General features: G+C 39.5%; 2 protein-coding genes across 6 annotated transcripts in view; one reads left to right on the top strand and one right to left on the bottom strand.

The window, feature by feature from the left end:
• Nucleotides 1-465: 465 nt before the first annotated feature.
• Nucleotides 466-12,730, bottom strand: mybl1 (v-myb avian myeloblastosis viral oncogene homolog-like 1). 3 transcript variants are annotated; one of them, XM_046067336.1, is made up of 16 exons: nucleotides 12,381-12,730; nucleotides 9,543-9,642; nucleotides 9,188-9,259; nucleotides 8,862-8,954; nucleotides 7,882-8,102; nucleotides 7,593-7,791; nucleotides 7,419-7,493; nucleotides 7,013-7,123; nucleotides 5,555-5,788; nucleotides 5,070-5,462; nucleotides 4,799-4,938; nucleotides 4,470-4,584; nucleotides 4,190-4,306; nucleotides 3,908-4,012; nucleotides 3,437-3,628; nucleotides 466-3,129 (listed from the first exon to the last, which is right to left on the bottom strand). In XM_046067336.1, exons 1-16 carry the CDS (start codon nucleotides 12,401-12,403, stop codon nucleotides 3,004-3,006), a joined length of 2,316 nt encoding a protein of 771 aa, XP_045923292.1. In that variant the 5' UTR covers nucleotides 12,404-12,730; the 3' UTR covers nucleotides 466-3,003. The 3 variants fall into 3 exon arrangements, with proteins under 3 accessions (XP_045923292.1, XP_045923299.1, XP_045923309.1); XM_046067343.1 differs by having other exon boundaries at nucleotides 5,070-5,444; XM_046067353.1 differs by lacking the exon at nucleotides 7,013-7,123.
• Nucleotides 12,731-16,275: 3,545 nt separating this feature from the next.
• Nucleotides 16,276-18,390, top strand: part of sgk3 (serum/glucocorticoid regulated kinase family member 3) — a 13,434-nt gene continuing 11,319 nt past the window's right edge. For all 3 annotated transcript variants that reach the window (XM_046067616.1, XM_046067631.1, XM_046067622.1), the window contains exon 1: nucleotides 16,276-16,499. The gene's annotated coding sequence lies outside the window, so the exon portion shown is untranslated. The remainder of the gene's footprint in view (nucleotides 16,500-18,390) is intronic.

Here is an 18,390-nt window from a genome sequence, read left to right as displayed (position 1 = left end):
CAAAGAAGATCGTTTATAGCTTTTAGTGTTACTTCAGCAGATTATAGATTTTTTGTTTGTTTCAGGATGGTTACGTGAATCAGCCTGTTAACATGGAAGCACAGTGCAGTACACTTCTTCAGAATCACACCCAAATATGTGCATATTTACATGGCATTTTAAGCATTTTGTTCTTAAGCAGTGTCAAATAATGAGCGAGCGGGTAGGGGTTTGAGGTCTTGCTTTCAGGAGGCATTTACGCTCTGTGTTAGCTGTTTTCCCAGAGCCATCTGCCAGTTTAATGTAAGGCTTTAATGTAGTGTGTCTGAGCACACATTTCTGCAGAACAGGAGTTGAAATCATGTTAAAATCAAGCAGCATGATCTTAATGTCAGTTTTCATTACAAAACGGGGAGACAACCATCTAACACACACACACACACACACACACACACACACACAAAAAAAAAAGGACAAGAGCTACATTATCAGCATCAGTGTTGGGCAAGTTACTCTGAAATTGCTAGTTACTTATTACTTCTTCAAAAAGTAGTAATATTACTTTACTTATTACTGGGTGATAAATGTAATTACTATATTACTTTCCAGTGTTGCCCACAGAATGACACCATAACTGTGGTGCCTGGAAAGAGAGAGGGGGAGGAGGAAGCGAGCGAGAGGAGGTGCTGCACGAATATATGCTCCTCAATACAGCTCCTCAATCAAATAGGATTTTAAATACACCTAGTAAAAAAAATTGAAAATCAATATGTGGCGGTCAGCATTGACAATTATCCCATATACTGATTTATGGGAAACACTGCTTTTTTTTCAAAGCAGTCTCTCACGACTTTTTAACTAATATCATATTCATAACAGCAGCAAGGAGTATGTTTTTTTTTTAATAAAACATGACGTTTCTTTACGCCACTGGCTGAAATAAAAAAGTAAAGCAAGTAAATCCAACTTTTGAATAGCTATTTTTCTGCTCATGTAGCCTATTTATAAGAGCAGTGTTCAGTATTTTTACAAAACGTTACTATAACACCACTCTCTCCCGTCGAGTCTTAGCATCACTGTCAGTAGCTGCCGGAGTGTCTTTCTATAAGTTTCTTGTTACTGTCCTGCTTTAGCAGATGCTTCAATATTTAAATGTAGAATTGTTCACGTTTGAAAGCTTTTTGCTAGTTGCACAGAATTTACAATCTCTGTGACACAATAATGGCAGTAACTACTTACAGCTGTGGAAAGAACGCCTCTCACCCTCATAATCTCTTTATTTTTTGGCTAACAGCTGACTGAAATAACAAAGTCTGGTGCCGCTGAGCTGCTGCACAGTTGTGCGCTCACGTCAAGGATGGCCCATTCAGTAACGCAGTAAGGCAGCATTACTTGGATTAGTAACTGTAATAATATTACCGTTTTAGAAAAGTAATCCGTTACACTACTAGTTACTGGGAAAAGTAATATTACAGTAACTGCCCAACACTGATCAACACGAACAAACACAAATTAAATGATTAGTAAAAAGTGCAATTTGTCTACGATTAGAGGTTGGAGATGGAGTCCTGCTACCTAATAGCGAAGAACAATCAAAGAATTGAAGGAATCAAAGGAAAGAAATGACCTATCTCTATGTTACAAGATCACCAGATACAAGTACATGATGATTCTTTGCTAGTTCTTGCCTGATCAGGAAAAGAAATTAACATAAAATTAGTTGCAGTGCATGTTCTTCTTGGAGTAATGAAACTGAATGGTAGCCCGATCCTGATTTTGAAAGAGAAAAGACAGTAAAAATTCTTCAATAATTTTTCTTAAAACTTTTTAGAAATAAATAAATTAGTAGACATTAAATAAATAAAACCTACAGCCTTCACATAAAACATAAATCCTTCTTGACCAAATGCTTGTTGTAGAACACTGACGATATGAAAAGTGAAGCAACGGTGACCATTGATCCTCTATTACAGAGGGAACTGCTTTAGAGCAAGTGAGGGTTTTTAGACTGTTTTGTCAGCAAAGTTAAACTTCTTAAAAACTCATGGTGTCCGATTTTATATTAATATCTAAGCTTTAGAGCTGTCAGATAATAAATAAAACAAACAGAAATAAACATTAAGGTACCCTTCCATTTTTGAGGTTCTTACATTGCAATGAAATACATTCAACCAATGTCTTGACAGACACTATGGCCTTGGAAAGGAAACGTGTTGTTTAAATAAAACCCCATAACAAGTGCTATCCAGTTTGCCCTTAAAAACACTGCTCCTTTTTTTCTCAGCAGCAAAATCAACTCAGTAGTGCAATACTGACAGCTTCTTATTTCAAACTTCACATCACCGTGGATACGCATTCAGGAATATAACACTGCTGTCACCAAAAAAAACAACAACACGGAAATGCATTTTTTGTTTCTCTAATTTAAAAGCAATGGTTAACATTATACTGTGTGTGTCATGTTAAAAAAACCCATGATACGATTTTAAAATACATGGGTGCCAAAAACAAATCTACACATTTTGCATGTAGGTGTTTTTTCTTGGATAACAGCAATAGGGCAGTTTAGCAAAACAAGCTAGAGGAGATAAACAATAAGTAGCGTTATATTAATGTTTCTTGTCATTTAAACAATATATATTAACAATATAAAACTCAGAAGCAGCCACTGCTAGTAATAAACACTATTCCTACCGCCTACTTCATGTGCAGGTTGTTTCAACATTACTGTCTAGTGCAGAAAAAAATCTAGCCTTTTCATATCTGTACAAAATTTTTTACGTTGCCAGGTTGTGTGTATTAACAGATCTATGAACAACAAAACTACTTGGCCAGTGACATAGAAATGTGTTGAAAACAATACCAGCAGCCGTGCCTTTTTGTGGACGTCCTTGGCGGGGTATTTCTGCTTCAAAAGAAAAAGAAAATCATTTGTCTTCACTGGATTGTCTCTTACAGGTTTCAGTGGAGGTTTTAGTTGTTGGACGGGCGTAGTAGTGTTGCCTGCGCAGCAAGGGGACGGCTTTAAAGCACAAGGGCCCTTGAGGTAGAGCCAGATGACGGGTAAGGGTTCAGGTACTGACGTGCCTGTTCTGTCATGATCAGCTGGTCCTCGGTCTTCCCATAAACAACTGCTTCCCAGTCACTCACCTGCAGATAAGGGAATCAACAATTACCAGTGGCTGACAAAGAAGCCTACCCTTCATTCTGCACAACACTGTGAAAATGATTTTCACACTATTCCACTGATCTACAGGTGGCAGTAACACGCTCAGATATGCTACAATGCACCACAAAAGGCAGGGAAGAAGACTTCAAGCTAGTACACATGGATGTAAATGCAAATTTGCAAATGTTTTATGAGGAAGGTAGTCAAGGTTTGTTAGACTTTAAGGATACGAAGTGAAACATTTATGCACATGACGTCATCGTTGTTGTTTTTTTAAAGACCATGTACCTGTAGAGTGGAGTGCTTTGGTGCTTTGTGGGAAGCAAGAAGCTTCTTCATCCGGGGGCTGGTAAAGCGATGAGGCTGAACGGGGACTAATGGGGGATCCTCTCGGCCGGAAGTCAAAGAATGGCTACACTCCTCTCGCTCAGGGATTGTGGTGATCAGTGAAGAGTTTGTCAGTAAACTTTCATCTGGCACCTGCAATATAAGGTTCAATAAATGGAGTAGCTCAATTAAAAATACAAGTGATGACGATGCTGAATATAATTCAGTATCTATTATTAGAAATTTATTTCAAGTAACATTTTACAGTGATGTCTAAGGCTCAACATTTGCCTGCTTATTGTTGGCGACTGAGTAGCTCTTTTAGGGGTTACATGACCTACACTTGTACAAATCAGTGGTAGTTACTGACTTAGTTTGCTCATCCAATTACAAGATGTGAACCAATGATTTTAAACCAGTATTGTGACTTACTTGTGTGTTGTTGAGCTGCTCTTGGAAGAGTTGGATGTTTAGGCAGTCTTTGCCCCAGGGGTCCAGCACAAGAGACTTACGCACCTTTCTAGCTGGGCCATCAATCTAAAATCAAAGGACAGAGCTGTAGTTTGCAGTTACGTACTATTATTGAGTTAAGTAAAATTTAAAAATGTGTGTATTTGTGTGTAATATGTGTATTTGTTTCTTCAGATAACAGAGAGCAGGTTTGTATAGTTCATTAATTTCTTTCTGCAAAAGAAGTGTGCCTGCTACACATACATTATGTTTCCATGCTCTGTAGTCTGGCTGGACGTCTGCTCTGTTAAAAATGTCCGCTCCAGTCTCCAGCTTCAGAACTTCTCGAATGTCTTCTTCTAGAAATGCCAATGGCTGTGGCTGGAAAGCACGGACACATACATACACACACACACATATAAACACAAGATCATACAGCCATATACTGTACAAAATAAGAAAGATATCATAAATACAGTTAAATAAAAGTATGAAGTGTGTAAGTACAAAGGTAAATTGTTCACAGCAACATTTTAACTCTTACCTCCATCTTCAGTGGCCCATGCATTTTCTCCTGGGCAGCCAAAGCATTTTTGAAGGGAGTCGGTGTCCTTGGGGTTGGACTCATGACTGTTTTACGGAATTTGGGGGTCCGCAAACTACAAAGTAATTAAAGAATATTATACACAGAGTACTCTTGTCCTAAAAATCCCATTAAATTAAGATAGAAATTTCCACAAAGCATAGCAAGTTTCTGGCTATTATGCCAATTCTTTTGGGATGTGTACTGCTTATATATATATATATATACACATATATATATATACATATATACACATACATACATATGTGTATGTGTGTGTGTATATTTACCCATCATTCTCTTTCTGGTGCTTAAGTGTGGTTTCTTTTTGGAGCGGCGTGTTGAGGAGACACCTTTGTCCACACACAGGAGTCGAGGTGAGGGCGGGGTTATCCAGGTTGAGATGCTCCGACCCTGATATGTTGCAGAACTGGGGGAAACAGACAGACAAAGCATATTAGACACATGACCAATGCAACCTACAGAATATATCAACTTTATGAGGAAGTAGTCAGCTGAGGCAAGGATTATGGTGAAATGAAAAAAGAAACAAAGATTTACTCGTGATGGGGTGAATGGCAGTGATTTTATGGGCGTTTTCTTGGGAGAATTTGAGATATCTTCCAAAAAGGAGGAGCAGGTCCTGTTGCACAAAGGAGACGATTCACCCCTCTCTCTTCTCCTCCTCCTCCCAGTGGATGCCTGGGTGGGTTTGGAAGAGGTGATAGGAGTCAGGGAGGCGACACTGCCCACACCAAATGGAGCACAGCTCTTATCATGGCAGGAGATGGCAGTCTGAGTGTTGACTGTGTAGCCCGTTGAATTGTCAATTGTCCTCTCTTGCAGGAGCGTGGTGTAGCCTGCCTGGTTGTGCCTGGGCGGTGTCGCTGTCTCTGACAAGTCAAAACTGGCCATGTCGCTCCATGCAGCAGGGTCCTGGAGAGCAAAACACATCTACAGTAGATCTTTAATACATTCATGACTTTTAGTCAACAAATTCATACTGAGATACATTTGTTCTACGCAGTGCTCCTTCTGTTACTCACTGAGTCAATGAGCTCCATGGTCTCTGCAAACTCTGGTATGGTCTGCAGGGTAGAGAGCACAGTGCTGGCCTCTACAGCCAGGAACTTGCTGGGGGAGACAGGAAGCTGTGGTGGAGGTCCCTGGGGGATCTCAGGGCCCCTCCAGGGCCTCCTCTCTGCTTGCTCCTCTAGGCTGCTACTACTTGTGGTCAGTGTGTCATCTGACACGTCGTCGGACCAGTACTGCTCCAGACTCTGAGGGGGCAGGATGAGAGACCACTGGGGTTAGATCTCTGGCTCCAGCAGCAGTTTGCTTAATGTTGTGAGATGTAAATTTGCATAAAATGATCTGTGACTAGGAATATGTGAAAAACATTGGTGATTAGGGGTGTGACGATATACTTAGCTCACAAGATGAGACAATATGAAACTCGATATTGGATCCAAGAGAATGAGACAAGACTTTAAAGAATTCCCACCATTTTTAAGAAATCTTAAAGGGTGAAAGATATGACTGGAAAAATAGTATTTTATTTGACTGAAAGTCATAAAAAGAAAAACAATGCAGGTTCATTTTTCAATGTTGCTTAAATATTGTTTGTGTCATGTCTGTCACTCTATCGCCATTTACTGTTTTCCACTGGGTACCCAAAATGCTGCCACACAAACAATTTTAAAGTGGCGGGGGGGCATCTTCTATGCTAATTTCACCATCAGACTCCATCACGCTGATATCATGAGACAGCTTTTCACCTCAACAAGAAATATCGTCACACCCCTATTGGTGATACTACAACATATCAGGCCAATCTTCACTGTTCAATCATTCAATTAACTGACTGTGAAGAATGACACATTACATGAATGGAGTGAACTGAATGTGAAAGACAGAACAGGAACAGGATAGACAGAGGAGAGTGCTTGGTTCAAACTGCTGGCTGAGCGTGGGATATGGGGGTGAGGACGGGAGGGGATAAGGGAGCAGGTTCATGTTTGGAACGATGGTAATGTGGGGAGTGGGGGAGTGGGGGGGGGGGGCTACCAAGCACAGCTTCAGGCCAGTCTGGATGAGTAGCGAGATGGGGAAGGTAGTTACTATAGCAACACTACAGCAAATCAGGCTACAGACACACATACATGTGTGCCATTCTCGTTTTCACATGTATACACTGCAAAAAGTCCACAGTCATTTAGTCTTCAGTCTTAAAATCTTCTTTTCCTTAAAGAAAAGTTCGCTGAGGATATAGGAGTTTTCAATAAACAAGTGTTAAGTGTCAGGCGTAGAAAATAACACCTGGTTCATGAAAATTCATAATATTCTCTATTTATCTCTTTTTGATTTGATTTTAAGACTCAATATTGAATTAAATAAAAGATTTAATATTAAAAATGACAGTTTACTTTTTACAGTGTATGTAAGCTACAAACACACGCAGGCTATGCTGACTATGCAAACACACATTCAGAGTGTGTTCTTACACATGGACCTCTGCACTGCACTTGTCGTTGGACTTCATTCTCTGCTGACATAAGCAGCAGCTCAAGCTCCTTAATTCTTTGCTCTCTGTCAGGATCATCCAGGCAGGATGGCTGAAATAAACAAACGTCAGGGAGGAGAAGTCGAGAGGACAGGAGGAAAGGAAGAAGTTAAGAAAACCAGACAAAACAAAAACAAGATTTACACATAAAATATTTACGGGAGCATTTCAGATCGACGCCCTTTTAAATGTTATTGAATGTTAGGTGAAAATAACAGGACATTCTAGTATTTGATTTGAAGCCCAGAGTTAGCAATCCCAAGAATAACTACAGAAAGTCCAGAAAAAAAAAAAAGAATGTGACAAGTTTGTCCCACTAGCATGCAAAAAACCCCACAAACACTCACCAGTAAGAAGCCTGAATTATCTGGAAGATTGTCCATCAAGTTTCCACTGTGAGGATCATAAGGACATCCCCCCATCTAAAATACATAGAATCATGCTTAAATAAAAAGCAATACAGACAACAAATAAAAGAAATCAAAACAGCATATAGGGTGGAGTCCAGAAGGGAAGTGGACCTGGTTGGGTCCTGATATAGGCAGGGGACTGCGATCACAGTGCTGGGGCTCTGTTGGAGTGGGACACGGCCTGTGGTGGCGTCTCTTCACTCCACTGTGAGAAGAAATGAAGCTCTTGGAGCCATCCTGCAGGTAACCCTCATGCTCCACCTTCCTCCTCATGGTGGAGTTCCAGTGGTTCTTGATGGAGTTGTCCGTCCTGTTGGGGAGATGATCAGTAACAGTTTAGCAGTTTTCATGACTCATACTGGAAGTAGACATATGCAATGTGCGCACAAGATTCTATTACCGTCCAGGAAGAAGCTTGGAGATCTCTGCCCAGCGGTTGCCAAGCCGTTTGTGGGCCTCATAGATGATTCGGTCCTCCTCCTGAGTCCATGAAGACTTCTTCACCTCTGGGTTAAGGTGGTTGTGCCACCGTTCACGGCACTGCTTCCCAATCCTCCCCTGGAGGTGCTTGGCGATCACCGACCAACGCTTGGGGCCATATTTGTGTACCAGGTCAATAACCTACACAAACATCCCCAAAGACGGGATCGTTAGTAGACAGTTTTTATTTCTAAATCAGAAAATTATAATCTGTATACTGCTGCATATTCTAGTAGTGCTTTCTTCTTTCATTTAATGTAAGGCCTAATTGGATTAATTTCAAACTACAAGTTTGCATAAAATAGGAAATCACATCTTTCTACTTTTCTCATTTATAGCCAACAACAGTGCTTGTGTTTAGAGAGCTTTGACTGTAGCAGCAGCACAGCTTGTTTGGCTTTTTCAAGGTGGAAAAATGTTGTGATGTCATCGTTGGCAGCCCAGGCTGTTACTGAGAGGTCTGTGTTTCTGTTATGATGCCAAGATGTTGGAGGAATGAGACGCCATTCTTGAAGAATCACGACCCATTTAAGGAATGCATTATTCAACCCGGAGCCGGGAAAGATATCAGAGTTTCACTCTGTACAAAGAAGGGCTGAGCTCTCAACTAGTTACTTGGAAAGTCTGTGTTTTATTAGGCATGATGTAGTGGAGCATTTATTTTGTGAAAAAAGAAGGCAAAGACAGTTTTAGCGGGAAGTAAGCTTGCGCATGTGCACAGCCCTTTTAGTCTGAAGGTAGAAGATACACCGCATTCTGTATTGTGGCATCTATTGTGTTCTTTCACTTAGACTAAGCTGCTCTCCACACTCACCACAGCTTCCTTCTGTCTCTCCTATCATTTACCTATTTTGTGATCCCTCTTTCTAGCCAGAAAAGGAAACTCCCAGCTCCTCTTACCTTTTGATCCTCCTCTTTTGTCCAGGGTCCTTTGACCAGCTCTGGGTTGAGCACCTTCTGCCAGCGGTGCTGACACTGGCCATCTGTCCTCCCCTGTGACAGAGGCACAAGGCACAACACCTCCTTACAACACACCTCACAGTTACACCTACTCCTAACAGCGGGAAATAAATCAGCCTCGCCAGTCACTGCACCCATGACTTCCCATCACTGTTAGTAACATCCTATTGAGGAATGCTGTTAATTATGAGCTTAATTAATGAACAAATGTGGCATAAAGCAGTACTCTTATTACACAATGCAGACACATTACATTACATACTTACTTGAACAAAGTTAGATATTAATTTCCAGGAGTCAGTTCCATGCTGCTCTACAAGTTTTTTCAGCTTTTCATCCTGGGAAGAGGGGAGGAAAAAAAAGACAGAGTGAAAACAATATCCCTCCTGAGGGACTTCCATCATCTACATTAGCATGTTGTCCACTTTCATTGTATTAATGAATAAAATAACAGTAATTATTAAGGTTCCCCTAAGATGTGTGGAGCACACACTTAAACCCCTCCTTATTTGCAAGATAAAATCCACATCTCATGCAGAAAAAAGTCCCCATTTCATGCACTCAAATAACCCACAAACCCCCCTGAAGTTCAGACCTTGCTTGTGCCTCTGATAAACTCACCTCATCTCGGGACCACTTCACTTTGCACAGGGTCTTTTTATCTTTGCTCTTGTCTTTACTCTCTGGGTCTGTGGAGTGTAGCTCTTCATCCTCATCATTGCTAAAAAATAATGTGGAAAGGGAGTAAAAGAAGAGCAGATTTTATAAATTGAGCCAAAACGTGTCTTTATAAGGTCAGGAATAAGCAGGAACAGTGATATAAATCTGGTATTGCACTGAGAGTGTTAATGCAGTCACCTGTATCAGTACTTTAGTTTCTATCATTCTATAATGGATTTCAAACACTTAGTAAAACTGTATCCTGATTAGTTTTAAAAACATACACCTAAGGAAATGCAAACATGCAAATCCCTCTACTTGTAAAGGACATCCTGCCAATGCACATGCTCTCATGTGTAAAGGAGAGTACTAGGAAAAGGTACAAAACGCTTAACGAGCTGGGTAGTTCCTAGAACTACTCTTTCAATGTCACAGTCAAAACAAGCAAGACAAGGAAATACAAGGAAACACAAAACCATGGATGACACTTACAAGAGGCTTTCAGAATATTTTAGCCTAAAAGTGACAAACTATAGGTGATAGATGATAACGAACTAAAAAAATACTACAGCATTGGCTTTGACGCATCACAAATATTGCATTCACACTGCAGCCAGACAGTATATACACTCAGATAACAGATCAATTAAAAAATGTAAACAGGAATAGGACTGTCAAACGGGTGGGTTTCAATGTGAGACATAATAACAGTGTAAGGGTACAAAAGGACTTCCACTTTAGAGATTTAGAGGACCACCAGCTTTTGGCAAAACTATGTCAGAATAAAAAGGAAAGAAAGAAACAACTTGTATTCATACAAGAAAACAAAATTCCTCTCTACTGACACAATAAGCTGGCAGGCAGCACTGTACTTTTGTGTTCCCATAAAACTTGCTGCTGGGCAACACTTTCTTTGTGCCAATGGAGAAGAGTTTAATAAATGTAGGAGAAATTAAGTAATCCGTTCGTAAGAGCTGTTGCTGTGCAGCAGACCTTTACGATCACACATGCACACACTTTACTACACACACAGTGCTTTCCTCGGGTCTCCTGCCAGACTGCGTTTGAAAGGTCTTCTTCAGTGTGGAAACTTGAACATTGCAATTGAATTTTGGCGTGGCCTGATTCCCCCACCAGAGCAAAGAGAAGTGGGGAAGTGAGTCTGAACCTATGGCTGAACAGGAAGGAGGGGTGTGAGGGGTTTGGAGGAAAAGGGGCGATCCCACATCAACAGGCTCTTTCACCTCAAGAGGTGTGTGTGTGTGTGTGTGTCACTGAGATGGAGGAGGCGGTGCTCTGGGGTGTGGTCAGGGGAATAGCAAAGTCCTAACGGTCCAGTTGTTCAGAAAGTTTAAAAAAACATGCAGACTTTAGTAACCTCTTCGCATTTTGTTTAACACATTATTTGCCCACTTTGGAATAATAAGAATATCATTAAAATGTGCTTCAAAAGGAACAATTGTAGTATCAGCTGAACGCCTCAGTGGCAGTAAAACAAATAGACACCAATGCACCAAACATTCGTCATCAGAGTTTGCTGCATTAGTAATATTTCATTGGTCATAATGAATAAATAGGATACTGTAAAATACAGGATTTGGGTCCCCAAGTCAAAACCTAAGTTGCTCTAATTGCGAAAGACCCACCCATCTCTCTCCAGATGTAAACACAGGGAGGAGTATGTGGTGGGCATGAGACAAACAGTTAATTCAATAGTTAATTCAAGCTTAATGCAGGCATCACTAAAGCTGCAACTAACAATTATTTTCATTGTTGGTTTATCGGTTGATTGTTTTTTTAATTAAATGTTTACTTAGGTCTATAAAATAGCCCGAAAATAGTAAAAAAATACCAATCACGATTCCCCATAGACCAATGTCACATATTTTCTTTTCGTCCACCCAAAACCCCAAAGATTTATTTTAGAATGAGATAAAACTGAGAATGAAACAAGCAAATGTTTGGCAATTTAGCTTGATATATGACTAAGGAATCAGTTAACTCACTTTCATCATTCTCATTTCACCACTAATTGTGTTTTTATTATAAATAATTATTACACTTGATTGCAAACATAATTATTACTCTGCACCTATGTATGTCAATAAAGAATAATTTAACGGGTCAGTATACCTTATCAAGTCTAATCACAAACCAGCACATCTGTTTGTTTTCTCAGGTACTTTCTTAGGTAGGGTTTTTGAAAAACAAAGAAGGGCTTTGGACTACTTTTACCCATTCACATTTTGTCTCTCTTGGCAGAAACACAGTCCTCCATGAAGACCAGATAATACAAATGTTTGGATGGAAAACATTTTATCTGATGCTACTTTTATCTGTGTATGGTGCTGTTGCATAACTGCTGTCTGACAAAGGGCTGCGCCTCTGTCGCATAGCAAACTATTATGCAGGTTAAACTGTATTGTTGCAACAACATTTACAAAACAATAGTGATTAGGGATTTAGAATCAATAATTTTCTACTTAAAGTCTCCAGCACATTTATCACTATCCCGGTACATGTTTCAGGCTACTGGGAGAGGTAGGTTATTAACTATTAATTATCAAGTATCTATTGTTGGTACTCCAGTAGATGGACCTTGTTACAGCAAGACTGCAGGTGCACGTGCATTGTACGTCATGCTGCCAAAGATAAAACTCATGCAGTGTGAATGCTCACACTGTATTATCACGATAATCATGACTAAAATCAATCTTATTTAGTTATTTTTACTAGAAGTGCAAAGAAGCACTGGTGACTGTGAACAGATGGTGAAACAGCATTATAGCTTAGACCCACCTGCGGGGTTTCACGTTGTCCATGACAGTCGGTAGGATGACTGAACCTTTTCAAAGACGAACCTGTGTTTGGCAGCTTTACAAAATCCCACATTAATAGATGTTTATCCATAGAAATCGCTGTCAGTCATCGCTGGTTTCCTCTGAGAAGCATCTAGCTAGCACACTTCGGCTAGCCAGTGAGCTAACTTAATATACAGTCCATAACATTAAAGTTACGCTCTCTCTGTAGAAGCCTTATTCGTCGTCGATAACATTTCTCCAAAGCAACGCGTAAGCTGTGTCCTCTTCCGGGACTTGTTTCCGAAAAGGCAATATCACAAAATAAAAGCCGATATAAAGTAGAAGAGAGTAACACATCACTTTCTTTGCCTGCTGTCCGGGCTGTTTCTATCTCACTTGTCTGTACGTCTGTTCGGCGTTATGATTTTTGTCCATCCCGCCGATTCTCGCGCCCAGCCCATCTGCGCAGGCGGCCTCGCTCCTGATTGGTCAGACACGGGGGCTGTGAAAAGAGGAGTCGGTACTCGAAACTGATTGGGCAAGATTAAGGAGAGGCTCGCGTATTATTGGTTCAAACTGGAAGGAGGTTTAGATTTATTGGTTGACATGTTGTGGAGGCGGGCGTTATGCTAGACAACTGTGCTGTCACCCTCTGCATCAGAAAGGATCTTTTCATCAAGGCGGCGGTGGCTCAAAGTGGGGTGCGGGGACTTTCGGGGGCCCTTGAGGGGGTTTCAAGGAGTTCCCAGCCCTACAATTTCACTGGAGTAAGCGCCAATTCAATCTCTAATGTTGTCCCCTGTTAATATTTAGCAACAGGTATTCATAGGAGCAGATAACTCCACTGCACATGAAATATAGCTTATTTTTTAACAGATTATGCACATCTACATTGGAACGCATTGTGAATTTATTATACTGTTAAGGCCAATGCCTTGGAATTGACATTTCTTCATTGTGGTGTCTTGTAAGTGATATTAATGGTTATGATGATTCACACAATAATTGCATCATGTTAGAGGACAACGAAGGCTTGATGTTCAGAGATTCAGACAAAAGCAATAGAGAATATTTATAGCATTCACTCTCTGGCATAGATACAATATTTCCTTTCGCTTTGACAGGCAGCTCTTGCATGTCCACAGGACAGTCTGCAGCTTCTTTAAATTGTGTTTTGCTGACACCTTGTGGACAAAATCCTGTTGGTTTCATGGAAAGCCAAAAACACATTTAACTCTGAAAATGTGTTTTATTCATATGTTGGCGCATATTAACATTTCTATTGATGGCATTATTGATTTATATCAATCATAACATTTCTAGTTATTATTCGTCATCTCAAAGCAGGTGATCGACTCGGGACCTTTTTTTTTGGGATAAGTGGTGCAATGCGTCTGTATGCATTCTAGACAGTCATGGACTACATGAAGTTCAAACCATAATTGTTGCTTTTTGATAGCCACAATTATGAAGTATCTCATAATTCTTAGATATTATCTCACACTTGTCACTTGTAATTCATTGATTATTATATAGTAGTATACTGTAGCCTATCATAATTGTGACGTAGTCATGATGATAATATTGTATTAATCATTCCTAGTTCTTTTATTATTCATTTATTTTTTTATGAGGGTCCAACTAGAGTTTGGATATTTTGGGGGGATTTTAGGTCCTGCCATTTTACCTGTAGGTGACACTGTTTAACTGTTTCACTTCTCAATGTTGGTATTGCAGAGAAAAAAAGTACATGTGTTAAGCAAACCCATAGACTGTACATAAGAAGAGCACACACAACAAGACCGGAAATTTGTTTGTATGCTGAAAATAAAAGCATGAATTCTGTCAATTCAAAGCAAATTATTAGGTGAAGCATAATCACAAAAACGTTTTATAATACTAGATAGGCATAGGAGAAGAATCAAAAGCCTTTCAAAACAAACTGTATTTTTCATAGTCTTTTTATACAAATACTAGAACCTACAAAATTAAACTAGCCTAGTTCAATTTGTTAAGTCTTCCATTATGTTTAACCTATTCCTTAGGTAAAGATCTTCCTTATACAAATACTACAGACTATAATACTAAACTAATTTAACGTGTTAAGACTTTACTTATATTTAACTTACTCTTTTGGGAAAGCTCTTCCAACCACCTTTTACAGAGCAAAAGGAAATGTGTAGAATTGGTAATGTGGATTACCAGCTAGGGAAAGTAGGCAAATGCCCCAGGGCCCCATGAGAGGTTCGTTGTGTGTATGGTTTTTGGTAATTTACTGGTATTGGTAATATATTTTGGTATATGTACAACCAAATTACAATTTACCTCAAGGCAATGTAGATGGTGCCTTTAAACAGGTTCTACATTATTACATAATTGTGAGTTCCCCTCTTAGATGAGCCCTGTGTCTTTAAATATCTTAATTATTTAATTATACATGTTGAATATAAATCAATTTAATTTGTGTACTTGACTGTGACATGACAAGATATATAGGTCTACACAATGCACAGAGTGATGTTACATGTTACTTGTTTGTTTACTGGTTACTACCATTATTTATTCACTATTCTCTATTTCAGTGCTGTATATATACTGTTATATTGTCATTGTATATACTCTATACCAAATCCACCTACCTCAAGTACATATCTCCTCCAATACATATTTATTCCAGCATCCTTTGCACTATGCTCCATCGCACTGTGTACATGTGTACATATGCATCACACATGTATGCATCATATCACATCCACCTACATGTACATGCACCTTCTCAATTCACTATTTGTCAATATGTCTATATTGTTTTTTGTTCATAGTGTGTATATTTGTGTTGTCTACACTGTTGCCTGTGTCTGATTTTATTTTATTATTGTGTTATTGTATTATTGTATGAGTAAGCACATCGTGAGCAATGTGTAATCTAATCATCTAAGTCAAATTCTTCGTATGTGTACACATACCTGGCAATAAAGCTGATTCTGATTCTGATTCTGATACATTGATGCAGTGAACCTAAGTGGGTTGATCCAGCCATCATTAGTGGAGTACGTATTTTTAAACTTAAGTAAAAGTTGTGATACCATAATATAAAAAAATACTTAAAAGTCCTGCATTACTTAAGTAAACAGTGCAGAAGTATGAACAGCTAAATGTACCTAAAGAACCAATGCTCCAAATGATATAATATTATATATGAAATTATTTGTCACATACACGCGGACACACACACGAACACACACACACACACACACACACACACACACAATTATTATTGAATTATTGAATTATTATTGAAAGGGGAAACTCTTTATAATGAATGCCATTTTTTAATAAATAGGAAAGTTTGCCTACTGTATTTTTTAATTCTGTTTGTCATGTCAGCAACCCTTGACATACATAAGATTGTTAATAATACCTTTTACTTTTTTTTAAAGCACGTACTTTTGTCCTTTGGACCAAATAGAAATTTAAATTGAAGACTTCTGCTTTTAGTGGAGTAATATATTTAGCAAGGGTATCTGTACTTTTACTCAAGTACAGGATTTGTGTACTTTGTCCACCACTATTAATAATAGCTTATTGATGGATAAATATGAATGCATCATCATTCAAGCTGATCGTTTTGTAGCCTGTATTAAAACCTTCACCTTTAAAGTAACTGGGACCCACATCTGTTCTAGTATAAATGTAGATGTATGTAAGTAGCGTGGCATAGAAATACTCAAGTAAAGTACCGCAAAACAGTACTTGAGTAAATGTACAAACATCCCACCACTTTGCTACCTGCAGTGTTTTCTTTATTTTCTGGTTATATTTTGAAATGCAGTACCGGAAGTACCCTGATGTATTCCTGGTGGTGGTTGCAGCTCCGAGGTCCCGTGACGAATTTCATTGGAACTTTCTTCGGCCAGGAAAGGTTGATGTTTCCTGCTTCAGTCACTTGACAGACGCCGGGCAGCAAGAAAATACACTTACAGTTTGGGGGTTTCGGGGGTTGTGTTCGAACCAAAACGGGGGAAACATTCAATGTATTGACAGTTTAAAGGCTGTAGAGTGAAATATCCCCACTGGAACTACGGAAATAGATGAACACCGCATCAAATACTGTAAGGTACGTGGTGTTCATAAACGTTAACGTTACCTTGTTCTCGTTTTGCTAACGTAACGTTAGGCTAGCTTTAGGGTGATATCTACCCAGCACACGAAACTCTAGTAACGTTAGCAATGTCATTAACAAAATGTTGTTTGTAGGTAATAGTAGAGGGACACCTGTTAGCTATATAACACAACATTAACTTTTTCCTTTCGAACACAACACTAAAGAGACGTTCAACCGAAGCAAAATAACGTAAACAAAGTTAAGATAGCTAAGTTTACTTGCTGTGTAGCATACACGAGAATCTTAAATCATGTGTAATTGTGAGCTTCTGCTGTGTGTTTCACAGCTTGTACTAACGTTACACACGAGAGCGTGTTCGAGCATGTCAGACCTTTCATTTTTCGGGTGTGAAAGTGCGTGTTGGTATTTTATTTTTGTATGTGTGTGTTCGTTCAGCTCCTCCTTCCTCTGGCTCATTTTTTTCCCTTTCTCCCACCTCTCCTTGGCTGGAAAAGCTATGTTTTTTTCTGTAATACACGTGATGTGTACCGAGATTTAAAAGTTGTACCGGTGTAAGTACACACCTAGCCTCAGGTGAAACCAGTGTGAGCTTACCAAACGGCTCATGCAAAAATGAAACCGAAGTAGTTTTCAGTGCTGTGTGTTCTGGGGACATGTCCACCCACATATAATTTGTTTTCCGACTGTCAGACCCCATAGGCTGGCTAAATGAATCCCCACACTGGGTGGTGATTCAGCTCTGTGGTGTGGACAGCGGCACGGAAACCATTTCTAAGTTGGATGTTGTTGTACACTCCCCGCCAAAAGTATTGGACCGGTAAAGCAAATTCCTTTGTTTTTGTTGTTCACTGAAGACATTTGGGTTTAAGATCAAAAGATGAGTATGAGACAAGAGTTCAGAATTTCAGCTTTTATTTCAACTTAGGACATATCGCTGTTTGTATTAGACCACAGCATTCTTATGTGAGCAAAAGTAATGAAACAAATAATATTAAAGTAAGTAACATTTAATATTTGGTGGCATAACACTTGCTTGCAATAACTGCCTCAAGCCTGCGATCCATCAACATCACCAAACTGTTGCATTCTTTATTTGTGATGCTATTCCAGGCTTTTACCGCAGCTTCTTTCAGTTCTTGTTTGTTTCTGGGTGTTTCTCCCTTCAGTCTCCTCTTAGGGAGGTGAAATGCATGTTGGTTTAAGGTCAGGTGATTGACTTGGCCAGTCTAAAACCTTCCACTTTTCCCCCCTGATGAAGTCCTTTGTTTTGTTGCGTGCTTTGGGTCATTTTCTGCTGCATGATAAACTTCCTCCCGATTAGTTTCAATGCATTTCTCCTTAAATTGACAGACAAAATGTTTCTGTCCACCTCTGAATTCATTCTGCTGCTACCATCAGCAGTTACATCATCAATAAATATTAATGAGCCTGTTCCAGAAGCAGCCATGCACGCCCAAGCCATGACAAGCCTTGCTTCACAGATGAGCTTCTATGCTTCGGATCATAAGCAGTTCCTTTCTTTCTCCACACTTTGGCCTTTCCATCACTTTGGTAGAGATTAATCTTGGTCTCATCAGTCCAAAAAATTGTGTTGCAGAACTTTTGCGGCTCATCTCTGTACTTCTTTGCAAATTTCAATCTGGCCTTCCAATTCTTCCTGCTGATGAGTGGTTTGCATCTTGTGGTGTGGCCTCTATATTTCTGCTCTCTGAGTTTTCTTCGAACAGTGGATTGTGATACCTTCACCCCTGCACTGTGGAAGTCGTTGGTGATGTTACTTACTGATGTTTTGGGTGGTTTCTTCCCAGCTGTCACGATATTTCTGTCATCAACTACTGTTGTTTTCCTTGGCCGACCTGTTCGACGTCTGTTGCTCAGTACA

The sequence above is a fragment of the Micropterus dolomieu genome, linkage group LG01 (genome assembly GCF_021292245.1).
Source record: "Micropterus dolomieu isolate WLL.071019.BEF.003 ecotype Adirondacks linkage group LG01, ASM2129224v1, whole genome shotgun sequence".
Classification (NCBI taxonomy): Eukaryota; Metazoa; Chordata; class Actinopteri; order Centrarchiformes; family Centrarchidae; genus Micropterus; species Micropterus dolomieu.
Note: the sequence above shows the minus strand (reverse complement) of the source record. Positions and strands in the feature narration are given on the sequence as shown.